This window comes from Mauremys mutica, chromosome 9, assembly GCF_020497125.1.
Source record: "Mauremys mutica isolate MM-2020 ecotype Southern chromosome 9, ASM2049712v1, whole genome shotgun sequence".
NCBI classification, from domain to species: Eukaryota; Metazoa; Chordata; order Testudines; family Geoemydidae; genus Mauremys; species Mauremys mutica.
This window is the reverse complement of record NC_059080.1, coordinates 17,846,442-17,860,548: the sequence shown is the minus strand read 5'-3', so window position 1 is coordinate 17,860,548 and position 14,107 is coordinate 17,846,442. Positions and strand designations below refer to the sequence as shown.

Genomic DNA, 14,107 nt, shown 5'->3' with positions numbered 1-14,107 from the left:
GTTATGATAAGGAGTAAAGAATCATATCAGACCTCTATCATATCATAGAATATCAGGGTTGGAAGGGACCTCAGGAGGTCATCTAGTCCAAACCCCTGCTCAAAGCAGAACCAATCCCCAACTAAATCATCCCAGCCAGGCCTTTGTCAAGCCTGACCTTAAAACCTCTAAGGGAGGAGATTCCACCACCTCCCTAGGTAACCCATTCCAGTGCTTTGCCACCCTCCTAGTGAAAAAGTTTTTCCTAATATCCAACCTAAATCTCCCCCACTGCAACTTGAGACCATTACTCCTTGTTCTGTCATCTGCTACCACTGAGAACAGTCTAGATCCATCCTCTTTGGAATCCCCTTTCAGGTAGCTGAAAGCAGCTATCAAATCCCACCTCATTCTTCTCTTCTGCAGACTAAACAATCCCAGTTCCCTCAGCCTCTCCTCATAAGTCATGTGCTCCAGCCCCCTAATCATTTTTGTTGCCCTCCGCTGGACTCTCTCCAATTTATCCACATCCTTCTTGTAGTGTGGGGCCCAAAACTGGACACAGTACTCCAAATGAGGCCTCACCAGTGCTGAGTAGAGGGGGATGATCACATCCCTTGATCTGCTGGAAATGCCCCTACTTATACAACCCAAAATGCCATTAGCCTTCTTGGCAACAAGGGCACACTGTTGACTCATATTCAGCTTTTCGTCCACCGTAACCCCTAGGTCCTTTTCTGCAGAACTGCTGCCTAGCCATTCAGTCCCTAATCTGGAGCAGTGCATGGGATTCTTCCATCCTAAATGCAGGACCTCATCAGATTTCTTTTGGTCCAATCCTCTAATTTGTCTAGGTCCCTCTGTATCGTATCCGTACCCTCCACATATCTACCACTCATCCCAGTTTAGTGTCATCTGCAAACTTGCTGAGGGTGCAGTCCATGCCATCCTCCAGATCATTAATGAAGATATTGAACAAACTGGCCCCAGGATGGACCCTTGGGGTACTCTGCTTGATACCAGCTGCCAACTAGACATGGAGCCATTGATCACTACCCCTTGAGCCCGACAATCTAGCCAGCTTTTTACCCACCTTATATCCCACAATCGTCTCTTTTGCAAGCTGAAAATTTCCAGTCTTATTAATATCTCCTCATTCGGAAGCCGTTCCATACCCTACTAATTTTTGTTACCCTTTTCTGAACCTTTCCCAATATATCTTTTTTGAGATGGGGTGACCACATCTGCACACAGTATTCAAGATGTGGGCCTACCATGGATTTATATAGAGGCAATATGATATTTTCGGTCTTATTTTCTATCCTGTTCTTAATTATTCCCAACATTCTGTTTGCTTTTTTGACTGCCGCTGCACATTGAGTGGATGTTTTCAGAGAACTATACACAATGACTCCAAGATCTCTTTCTTGAGCGGTAACAGATAATTTAGACCCCATAATTTTTATGTATAGTTGGGATTAGGTTTTCCGATGTGCATTACTTTGCATTTATCAACACTGAATTTCATCTGCCATTTGGACGCCCAGTCACCCAGTTTTGTAGCTTAACTATCTTGAATAGTTAAGGGACTTAACTATCTGGAATAGTTCTGTATCATCTGCAAATTTTGCCACCTCACTGTTTACCCCTTTCTCCAGAGCATTTATGAGTATGTTGAATAGGACTGCTCCCAGGACAGACTCTGGGGGACACTACTATTTACCTCTCTCCATTCTGAAAACTGACCATTTATTCCTACCCTTTGTTTCCTATCTTTTAACCAGTTATCAATCCATGAGAGGACCTTCTCTCTTATCCCATGACAGCTTACTTTGCTTAAGAACCTTTGGTGAGGGAGTAAGAAGGTAGCAGGCACAGAGAAGCTCCCAGGAAGACTGATAGGGGTTTATTGTTATAAACAGATCACAGCTTGAATCAGCAACCCTAGTAACAGCTAGGATAAAATTTAAAAAGCACTTAAGTCCCATCTGATTTTTGTTTACTGAACGTCACAGGGGTATAGGAACCTAAGTAACTTTGAAAATAGCACCTAGATGACTTAGGAGCCTACATTATTTTGAAAATTTTACCCTCAATCTAAATGAAAGGGAAGTGGGAGATCTCCAGAGAAACATGACCTAATCTACCTAGCAACAAGCAAGTGAGACACACTAGGCGAAGTTCAACTTTGCTGTACACAAGACAAATGCCTATTACCAGCAATGGGAGTGGAACATGGCGAGCTACCACTGGGGATTAAGGAAGTGTTTGAGGGGGGGTGTCAAGGTTCCTCCCCCACTCTGAACTTTAGGGTACAGATGTGGGGACCTGCATGGACACTTCTAAGCTTAATTACTAGCTTAGATCTGGTAACACCGCCACCATCCAGAAATTTCAGTGTCTGGATCACTTTCTGTCCCCCCAAAACTTTCCCCTCCCTGGGCAGCCTTGAGAGGCTTTTTCACCAAGTTCCTGGTGAACACTGATCCAACCCCTTGGATCTTAACACAAGGAAAAAATCAATCAGATTCTTAAAAAGAAAGCTTTTAATTAAAGAAAGGTAAAAATTATCTCTGTAAAATCAGGATGGAAAATACTTTAGAGTAATCAGATTCATGTAGCCCAGAGGAACCCCCTCTAGCCTTAGGTTCAAACTTACAGCAAACAGAGGTAAAATCCTCTCAGCAAAAAGGAACATTTACAAGTTGAGAAAACAAAAATAAGACTAGCACGCCTTGCCTGGCTGTTACTTACAAGTTTGAAACATGAGAGACTGATTCAGAAAGATTTGGAGAGCCTGGATTGATGTCTGGTCCCTCTTAGGCTTTGGCTACACTTGCATTTCAAAGCGCTGCCGCGGCAGCGCTTTGAAGCGCTAAGTGTAATCAAAGCACCAGCGCTGGGAGAAAACTCTCCCAGCGCTGTCCGTACTCCACTTCCCTGTGGGGAATAACGGACAGCGCTGGGAGCGCGGCTCCCAGCGCTGGGGCTTTGACTACACTGGCGCTTTGTAGCGCCGCAATTTGCAGCGCTGCAGAGGGTGTGTTTTCACACCCTGCTGCAGCGCTGCAAATTTGTAAGTGTAGCCAAGCCCCCAGTCCCAAGAGCGAACAACCCCCAAAACAAAGAGCACAAACAAAAGACTTCCCTCCACCAAGATTTGAAAGTATCTTGTCCCCTTATTGGTCCTCTGGTCAGGTATCAGCCAGGTTTACTGAGCTTCTTAACCCTTTACAGGTAAGAGAGACATTAACCCTTAACTATCTGGTTATGACAGGGGGAATCAAGTCAATGCTTAACAAGCTAAACTTGTCCTCCCCATTTTGGCTTTGTTAGGTCTGCAACACTGGAGCTCTGACAGATGAGCGGTGAGAGTAGGCTCCAGGGAGGGAAAAAAGGCAAGAAAGCAGGCTCTGGAAAGTTTTCTACTCTTACTTGAAGGATGAACTTCATGCATGATACAATGCAAACTCTGGCTACAGTACACTGACAGAAGTAAGCTATGCAAACCTGACTAAGCCATTTGGCTAACACAGTGGGAAACAGAAGCTTTGGCTGCCCCTCTTCATTTGGCAAAGCATATCAGAAAGGGAAGCAGGTTGGCTTTTCTCCCTCAGGAGGGGGAAAGTGATCTCTACTGGACTGAAAATGAGCCTGGGACGTAAAACCTGTTGGGAATACAGGTAGGGAGGGGGCCCACCTGCTTGGATACCTTTTGATGTTAACTACTCATACTAAATAAATTCCTGAGGTAAAATCCTGGCCCATTGAAGTCAATGGCAACATTCCCAGTGACTTAACTGGAGTCAGGATTTGACCCTGGGATTTACATTAATTGGGGGAACTGATCTGGGTGTCAGAAAAGTCTGTCTCTGTGTCCTTTATGCCACTCTGCCTGTGGTGGACAGGGACATCCTGACATCCTACAGCTAACCATACAACAGGGAGTAACGCCTGCTCGTGCCACAGCTCAGATGTGTCCAGCATGCCCTCGTCTGACAGGCAATGAAAGGCTATGTAGTCTCATGCTAGTCTCAACATTCAGTATTTAAATGGAAGTAATCTTCTGAAACCTAGACAGCACCAGTTTCTCTCTCACTTTCTTGAGGCAGAATCAGGACTGAAATCCAGCAGTATAATTTCCTGACTGATATGGAAAGTTAGTGGATACCCTGCGCATAAATTCTGTCACAGTTCTAATAACTGTCTCTTTGTGATGGAAATGGGAAAAAAAGGTCTGCAAGGCAGAGATTCACTCGCTCCTCTAACCATTTTAAAAGGCAAAACAGCAACAGTGAAATAGAAGCTGAAACATGACTGGCATAGCCTTAAAGGAAAACCATCCTCACAAAAAAAGGCAATAGTCATAGAGAAATGAAATGAGCCTCACTGAGAGCTCCTGAAATAATCTCTCATTATGAAATGCTTCCTTCTTTGTGCAAACATTTCAGGGCATTTTAAAACAGATCACATATTTCTTAAAAGCTGAACCTGCACCCTTCAAGTGTTTAGATAACAACAGAGTGCTTGCTGCTTAAGATGCACTATCACCTAGTTACTACTGAGTCAATAATATGAAGCAATGATTTTAATGGGGAAACTGTAGAAGTAAAGCCAACTGGATTGGCCTTTGTCAGAGGCAGGTGGGAAGAGAGTGCAGGCGGTAAGAATACTACAGCATTAATCCAGAGCTCTGAAGAGCATACGCCAGACGATTTAAATATAATTTCAAAGGGGGAAAAAAAAAAAACCCACCACCACATAAGAGACAGTTAACAATATTTGGAATGGAGCAGGCAAGAAAATGAATCCAGGGTTATTACAACAGAAAGGCCCGAGTCCTTCAGTTGTTGTATGCAGCGTTATTGTAGCCATGTCGGTCCCAGGATATTAGAGACACAAAGTGGGTGAAGTAGTATCTTTTATTGGACCAACTTCTGTTAGTCTTTCTCTCACCAACAGAAGCTAGTGCAGTAAAAGATATTACCACACCCACCTTGTCTCTCTCAGATACTTAGTGACCTTTGAAAGTATGTAATCCTCCAGTCAGCCAAAATATATTGACCTCTTGCCCATGATTGTTAACAAGATTAATTTAATCAGTTTTAATTTAACCCTAGTTTTATGAAGCTCTGCAAAAGATCATCAGAAATCTTAGGAAAATTCAAAGGGTTAGTACTCCACAGAGAGTCAATCTCAAAGACGGGTGTCTGCAAAGGAGTTCTGCGGGTCAGCTTCTGCACTGTGACAGTTAAAAGATCAACAGGAGTGAAGGTAAGCTCTTATGGGACTTCAGTTACTGTAGCTCCCCCGGGAACATCATAACCTCTTGGCTAGCCTGGAATTTCAGTTAAGTGGAACTCATAAAAAAAGCAGTCTGGTTTACCTGTATGAAGGCAATAAAAAAAAAAAAAAGTCTAAATTTTTCTTCTTAACCCCAGGTGGAGTCGGAGGTGCGGGGGAGGGGGTGGAAATAGCAGGGAAGGTATTGGGAACCAACTGAGATTATGTAGAAACAATCTCTGCATTAACCAGTTCATTAGCCGTGGATATAATGCAAGATCTGTTGTAGTGCAACATAGCCATCTTGGAGGGGTTGAAGCTGTGGCTGAGGTAACCCCCGAAAGACTCAATTGAGCCAGCAAGTGAGGAGAAGATTCCAGCAAATGGGAGTTATGAGGAACCAGGAAGACTTCCTTTTGCTTTCACTGTAGAATTAGACAATAGAAAAATCATTTCCTGACCTCACCTGGAAAAGCGATCGTATCAATTACAGAGCCAGAAACTTGGGAAAAGGAACAAGAAAGCAGAGACCAAGAGAGACTAGAAAGGAATATAAGGGAAGGAAAGGTTAAGCAAGCTGGGAAACAAAGAGGAAAATGACCAGTTGAAAATAAAATACACCAGCCAATTTTTGTTCCAAGCTCATTGTTTTCATTCTGTCAGCCATCTGGGAGGCCTAGACTAAAAATATCTCAGGGATGCAGTAATACTTACTGTTCTCTATAAGGATCCATTAGATCTCTCTCTAAGAGCATACAAGATTACAAAAACATGGACCCAGAAAGGCTTTGATCTAAATAATGGCACCCTCTAAATACAGAGCGTCTACTTCAAAAGCACACACAAATTAAAGGGCAGAGACCTAAATCATTCCTACATTCTGTGAAGTACCTCAAGCACTTTTGGCACCATATAAATATTAATTATACCTGATTTTTTCCTTCTATGAGTTATCATATATTGAGATGGGAATCCTGTGCCCTTAAAATGTGAAAGGCTGAAATTACAGGAGTCCCACTTGAACTCCAACTGTGGGTGACCCAGCATGATCTTATTCATCACTTACAAAAGGCCTGATAATTGGTCAGAAACCCAAGGTTTGGGAAAAAATTGCTTTAAAAAGAACTTGCACCTGACTGAGTAAAAAAGCTGTTGGGTGTTTTGTTTTCATTAAGGAAAAAAAGACCATTAATAAAAAAAGGCATTGGCTAAATTAATGAGCTGTTAGGTGCCAAGCTTTTCTAAATACATAAAGAAATACTGTATTATTGCAAAATGCCATTCCCCCCAAGGGCATTAAATAGATACTTCAAGACATAATGATATTAGATAGTCTCTCCACAGCTTCTAGGAGAAAGCTTTCCTCCAGTAAAAGATTTTACTTTGCAACATACTCAATGCTCTGAGAAGTGTAGCAATAGTATTTCATTGCTTAAATATTTATGAAGCCCTTGCAGAATTTCCACTTTTCATTACATTAACACTGTTGACTGATGGATTAAGCAACTATATTGCTCTCTTCCACCAAGAATCATTACCATCTTATAGAAAGCCAGTGCAGAAGTTTTTAAATGGTGTGACACACAGCTCACATGTTACATCAAGGTTATGGGATCTTCATGGGCTACCAATTAGTTTTCGGGCAGAATTCAAGGTATTGGTATTAGTCTACAAACCTGGAAACAGTTCAGTCCCACCCCTTAAAAGACTGACTCTCCCCCCTAGCAATTACTGTAATAACAGATGCTTGAGTCCCCTTGGTGTTACCTGGAATTTGCTTAGTCTGTCAGAGCCTGGATTTGTTAACCTGCACATCTGGGTGGGGCAACTGTATGCAGGGACATGAATGTAGGGCTGGGGCAGGGGGTTCAGGTGCAGGAGAGAGTGTGGTATGCAGGAAGGGGCTCAGGGCAAAGGGTTGGGGTGCAGGAGGGGGCTCAGGGCAGGAGAGCGGGGTACAGGAGGGATGCAGGGTGCGGGCTCCAGCGCAGCTTACCTTGAGCAGCTCTGGGGTCGCAGCGGCATGCAGCAGGATCCCTGTCTGCCCTGGCCCTGTGCCGCTCCCGGAAGTGGCATGTCCAGCAATGGCTCCTTGGGGTGAGGCAGGGTGGGTAACTCTGCCACACGCTGCCCTTGCCTGCGGGTACCATCCCCAAAGCTCCCATTGGCCGCGGTTCCCCATTCCCCAGTGAATGGGAGCTGCAGGCGGTGGTGGCACACAGAGCCCTCTGCCCCCCTCCCCAGGGGCCACAGGGACATGGTGCTGGCCAGTTCTGGGAACGGCACAGGGCCAGGGCAGGCAGGGAGCCTGCATTAGCCCCACTGCGCCATGGGTCTGGCAATCCTGCAGGCTGGACTGAAAGCCCTGATGGGCTGGATCAGGCCTGCGGACCGTAGTTTGCCCTCCCCTGATATAACTGCTTATTAAACATTAGAGATCTTGAATTCCTGATATTTGTATCATTTTATCTTGTGGTGATGAAAAAAAATTGATGAACATATATAAAGCCTAAAACCAAAGGAAGTATCTGCATGATACTGAAAAAAATCCAGTGAAAATAGTTCTCTCACACACTGTGTTTGCAACCCTAACTACAGCCCTGGACCAGTGTACCAGAAACAGGAAATGAAACTGACTAGTTTCTTTTCATTTTCTCAGCAGGAACAAATACAAGATGAAAACAAGGGCTCTGCTCCTACAATAACTTGCAATATATAAAGTTAAGTATGGGTATAACGAACCCCATTGAAGTCAACACAACTGCTCTGAGTGTATATACTGTTAAGTGGGCAGTTTTTGGAGGCTTGAAGTGGTTTCCTCATAGACAGGCTTTACAGTTTGGTTCAATGGTTTTCAGCACCCCCCACTATAAAAACTGTTCTAAATCTTTGCTCCATCGGGGCCAAAGGCAATATAAGAGCAAAAAGTCGATCAGAGTATTTCAAACTTTCAATTAATACCTAATCTATTCAAGATGTTTTTAAGGAAATAGTGAGAGATTTTTAAACATCCTAACAGGTGGGTTTTGTCAAGGCACCTCTTGCTGGCTTCTCTTCCTTCAAGCATAAGGTGAGTGAGCTGAGAAGGGGGCTGACTCCAACTTCCCAGCCTGGACAGAGGTGACACACAACTCTTACCTGCAACATAGTCACCACGTGGCAGGGGTTCAGCAGATAGATGACCGTCCTGGTGGCAAACTTGAACCCCACCTCCAGGCCAAAGGTGAGACAGAGGGCCACCAGCAGCAGGTTCTTGCCCAGGCTCTCCTGCTTGGCTTGGGGTTGCTGAGCCGGATGGTTTCCCTCCTCCCTGGAGTGCAGCTGCCGCCTGATTTTCCGCAGGGACACCAGGATCTCCAGGACGCCCACGGCGAGGAAGACCAGGCTCTCCAGCAGGCGCTGCTGCGGGGTAAGGAAGGCGGCGCACTCGGGCCCCCCGTTGCCCGCGAAGCTGGGGTCCACCCCGCCGTAGAGCCAGTCCAGGAGGTTGCCGAGGCTGTAGCGGGCCATGGCGCGGTGCTGCCTCTCCTGCTCGCCCTCGCTGCCCCGGAGCCGGTCGGACCAGGGCGGGACCCAAGCCAGGATGCTGGCGGGCTGGCGGAGCATGAAAAGCGGGGACCCCCGGCAGGAGCTAGCCGCACCCAGCCGGGCAGCCCCGAGCCCTGCTCCCCCGGCGAGTCTGCGGAGAGAGGGAACCACTCAGCGCGGGAGGGGACCCGGCAGCCCCGCCCCCGGGCCCAGCCCCCTTCCTCCCGTCGGTGTCCACTCCCGCGCCCCCTGCCGCCGCCCGGGCCCCGCAGGCGGGGGCGGGTCCGATACCTCAGCGGGCCGGGAGCGGGCAGGCCCGGGGCCAGCGCCGGGTGCAGGCAGCAGGGGGCGCCCGCCCCTGCCGCGTCCCGCTTGCGGCGCGGGCGGCTCTCCCGGCCCCTGCCCAGCGCAGCAACATCACCCCACCGACGTGCCTGACTCACACCGAGACACGGGTAAGCCGGGCCCGATTGGCTGCGCCGGGCCGCCCGCTCCGCTCCGCCCCGCCCCCCGCTCCGGCTGCTCCCTCCTCCCGCCGCTTCCTCCGCCCTCCTGCTGTTGCCTCCTCCCCCTTCGCCCGCCTTCCTCCTTTTCCCCTCAGCCCCGTTCAGCGCTGCTGCCGCCTTCTCCCCTCACCCCCCCGTGCCCTCCTTCCTCCTCCTCCCCCTCCCCTCACCCCCCGTGCCCTCCTTCCTCCCTCTCTCCCCCTCCCCTCACCCCCCGTGCCCTCCTTCCTCCTCCTCCCCCTCCCCTCACCCCCCCGTGCCCTCCTTCCTCCTCCTCCCCCTCCCCTCACCCCCCGTGCCCTCCTTCCTCCCCCTCCCCTCACCCCCCCGTGCCCTCCTTCCTCCCCCTCCCCTCACCCCCGTTCAGCGCTGCTGCCGCCTTCTCCCCTCACCCCCCCGTGCCCTCCTTCCTCCTCCTCCCCCTCCCCTCACCCCCCCGTGCCCTCCTTCCTCCTCCTCCCCCTCCCCTCACCCCCCGTGCCCTCCTTCCTCCCCCTCCCCTCACCCCCCCCGTGCCTCCTTCCTCCCCCTCCCCTCACCCCCGTTCTGCGCTGCTGGCTCCTCCTCCCCTCCCCCGGCCGTGTCCTCCTTCCTCCTCCTCCCCTCACCCCCCCCCGGGCCTCCTTCCTCCTCCTCCCCTCCCCCCCGTTCAGCGCTGCTGCCGCCTTCTCCCCTCACCCCCCCCGTGCCTCCTTCCTCCCCCTCCCCTCACCCCCGTTCAGCCCTGCCGCCTTCTCCCCTCACCCCCCCCGTGCCCTCTTTCCTCCTACTCCCCCTCCCCTCACCCCCCCGTGCCCTCCTTCCTCCTCCTCCCCCTCCCCTCACCCCCCGTGCCCTCCTTCCTCCCCCTCCCCTCACCCCTCCGTGCCCTCCTTCCTCCCCCTCCCCTCACCCCCGTTCAGCGCTGCTGCCGCCGTCTCCCCTCACCCCCCCGTGCCTCCTTCCTCCTCCTCCCCTCACCCCCCCGTGCCCTCCTTCCTCCTCCTCCCCTCACCCCCGTTCAGCGCTGCTGTCTCCTCCTCCCCTCACCCCCCCGTGCCTCCTTCCTCCCCTCCCCCTCACCCCCGTTCAGCGCTGCTGCCTCCTCCTCCCCTCACCCCCCCCTTGCCTCCTTCCTCCCCCTCCCCTCACCCCCGTTCAGCCCTGCCGCCTTCTCCCCCCACCCCCCCGGGACATCGGTCCTCCTCCTCCCCCTCCCCTCACCCCCCGTGCCCTCCTCCCTCCCCCTCCCCTCACCCCCCCGTGCCTCCTTCCTCCTTCTCCCCTCACCCCCCCGTGCCTCCTTCCTCTCCCTCCCCTCACCCCCGTTCAGCGCTGCTGCCTCCTCCTTCCTCTCTCCCCCCCGTGCCTCCTTCCTCCCCCTCCCCTCACCCCCCGTGCCCTCCTTCCTCCCCCTCCTCTACCTCCCCTCACCCCCATTCAGCGCTGCTGCCTCCTTCAGCCCTCACCCCCCCACGTGCCCACCTTCCTCCTCCTGCACTCACCACCACCCCCGGCACCCACCTTCAACTCTTCACCTTCCTTCACTCACCTCCTGCACCCTCCTTTGCCAGTTTCCTCCTCCCTGTCCTTCACCACTCACCTCTTTGTGCCCTCACTCTCCTCCCCACTTCTTGTCTCCTCTTTTACTCACCCCAACCCAGGGGTGCTCACACCCCCCTGGCTTGAAGTGGTTTCCTCATAGACAGGCTTTACAGTTTGGTTCAATGGTTTTCAGCACCCCCCACTATAAAAACTGTTCCAATGCCACTGGCCCAACCTGCTACTTCTTGCTTCTGCCACCACCCCCTTTATGTCCCAACTACCTCAGACATCTTTAAAATGCCCCCGTGTTTTGTTTTAATCCGAGGCACAGGAGCAGGGAGAGGGTGAAAAAAGGTAGATGGATGGATTCCCTCTTGCTGTTTTCAAACCACCCAAAAAAACAAAACCACCAACCACACAGGGCTTCTGCAATGGAGTTAATAGAGCTGTTTCCTGTATTAAATGCTGGCATGGATGAGGTTGTTTTCATCATGCCCATAATTGTAGTTCTTGGTGAATCAATTCAACAAAAACAGGACAACTACCATGAGAAGGACCAGCTCCTATTGCAAGTGCCTCCAAAGCAAAAGGTCATAGTAGATGTAGCAGCCTGCTCCTTCACCTGCTGCACCACTAAAGGCCAAATTTTCAAAAGGGGCTCCAACCCCACCCCACCCTACCCTCATTTGCATATATTAAGTGCTCACAACCATTAAGGGCAACTTTTGTTTACTATTGCTGTGTTCTCAGACAGAATTGACTCAGTCTCCACTTATACTCAGTATACACAGAGTGAATTTTGTGTGCGCATTAGCACTGCAAATCACTGTGGATGCAAAATTATATGCACACAAATTGAACCCTCATTTTGCAAATTTGGTCCTAAGAACTGGCAAGAGCCAACTATGTCTGGCTCGTAGCTGTGTAGTGTACTTATAAAATGTGTATATATAATTTTGCTGCCATAGGAAAGATAAGTACTAAAGTAGAATTGTGGGATTAAGGGTATGCTGTCAAACTTGGTAGGACTTTAAGTGAACATATCTAGACAACTGTCTCATCTGATAGAACTTTTCTCAGAGGTTCCACCCAGGGTGTATGGTGATCTGAACCAATTCTTGCTGCCAACCTCAACTTAAAAACAACAACGCTGTCATTACTTAAGGCATATTGTACTGCGAATAAACGTGTACTGTCTGTCTCATTATAGCATGTGTGTGCCAGTTCTGTATTCTAGTGTAACAGTAAAGGCCCCTCATCATCTTTAATTGTCAGCATCAGGTACATTCCATTTTCAAAATAACTACAAAGGCAAACTAGTACAGATAAGGACTTGTAAATAAGACCACTTTCATTGTAGTTATGCTAGGACCTCCCATCAGCTCTGCCATGGACTCCATGATACCCTGGGCAAGTTATTTACTCTCTCTCTGCCTCAGTCTCGCCCCTCCCTCCATTAAAATAGGGAGGAAGTTATTTGCCTAAACCACGTGACAACTATTGGTTGAAAAACCACACAATATGTGCTTATTATTAAAGTCAACTGTGAACAAAAAATGAGAGACAATAAAGATAAGAATTTTGTACAAGGGTTCTCTTATGTTATTTAGCAACTATTGTATTTCTGTTTGTCAAAAAGATTCCTCAAAAAGTTGGCCTTTGCAGATGAGGGCTATAGAACAGTGCAAATTGCAAGAGAATTTAAAGATATGGATGCCACATCAGACCTAAAAAAAAAAAAAGTTATATGGTTGGTTTTTTCTGTTTATTAACACACTTTTTCCTGTTGCTCTATAAATAAACCCGCACACTGTGTGACACAGCAGCACCAGACTTGTTTTCCTTTTTTGCTCACACCTTCTTGACTACATGATGTAGATGTAGTGGTGGGAAGGACACATGGAGCCAGGAAGCCACAAGCACAATGTATGGCTGTAGAGCTATAGATAGGATGAGATAACAGTAGTGAATGAAACATACTTTCTGCTCTTCCTTACCCACTCCCTTCCACCAAGACTTCCCAAAAACCACTCTCTTAGGGTTGGAGTTGTGGAATGAGAAGGTGAGGAAATAGGTGGATATTAACATTACCGGACCAGTTTTGTCCAGTGATCTCAGCATGGGAGTGGGAGGCAGAAACTCCTGCCCCAGCTATCTCTATCTGAACTTTCTCATCAGTAAATAAAGATGTTATCTGTATGGGGGTGTGGGTGATGAACTGGTTAAGAGGTATAGAAATGCTGAATTGTTATAGAGACAGAATTGTGTAAATCTGTAAATTTGAAAACCAGGAGGTTTTCAATTCACTTTGAATTGAATTTCGAGATGGATAGGAAGTCAGTTGGGCAGAAAAAGCCTGCATCCTATAATTATAGAGTAGTCTGGCTAGCATGGGACTTAAGTAAATCCATACAAGATGACAGTACCAGAGGGCCTGAACTTATAAGGTGCTGAGTATTATTAAGCACTGAGGCATTAATATGGATTTGAGCTGAGGCAAGGTCAAAAAAAAGGAGGAATTTAGTTGGTATTTTGCATCTAGTAATTGACAGACTTCTACATAAGGAAGCTGTAGGAGGAAGAGTAAAGTTTATTAATGATGTGGATGTTTTCTATATATCCCCTTAGTATCCTGTCTTTCATATTCTTAACTTGTATTGCAGAACAGAAAATTGTGTTTAAAAACTAGAGCAGTGTGAGCAACCTGCGGGCCACACATGGCCCAGCAGAGTAATCCGCTGGCAGGCCGCCAGAAGGTTTATTTACATTTGCACAGCTGCCCACAGCTCTCAGTGGCTGCAGTTTGCCATTCCTACCACTGATCTAGAGACTTGGCACACCTAGCATTTAGAAAAATATGTAAGTACTGTTGCTATCTGTAAAAATCTGGTATTTCAAGCTTACTTTTGTAAAATAATAATTCTAAAAAAATTAGTTTAAATTTTAGTATTTAAGGACATGTCAAGGAACTGTCTTTTTACAAATTTAATTATTGTGGTAGAGTATCGTACCAGTCCTCAGATAGAGAATTCTTCTTCAAAATCAGGATGTTTTGTCATCCCTTGTGTTACAAAGTTATAGAAACTTGACCTCTGTGCTATTAAGATTTTTACAGATTAATATTAGAACAGGTTAGAGGTAAACACTTAATTTCTGGGGCAGTATTTATTCTTAGTTATAATATAAGGTCTGGAAAATATGGACCTTCTTTGTACAGTTAATGAAAGTTATTGAATTGTGAAGCAGCAGTGTAATGTGAAATTGTTTCATACATTATAGTATAATTG

The 14,107-nt window shown here is 48.0% G+C and overlaps 1 protein-coding gene across 1 annotated transcript in view; it reads right to left on the bottom strand.

Moving 5' to 3' along the window:
• The window catches only part of TMEM164 (transmembrane protein 164), an 85,505-nt gene extending 76,576 nt beyond the window's left edge, over positions 1 to 8,929 (bottom strand). Inside the window, exon 1 of the mRNA XM_045030131.1 lies at positions 8,401 to 8,929. Within this exon, the coding sequence (XP_044886066.1) occupies positions 8,401 to 8,868 (468 nt within the window). The 5' untranslated portion in view covers positions 8,869 to 8,929. The remainder of the gene's footprint in view (positions 1 to 8,400) is intronic.
• Between the last annotated feature and the right edge of the window lie 5,178 nt (positions 8,930 to 14,107).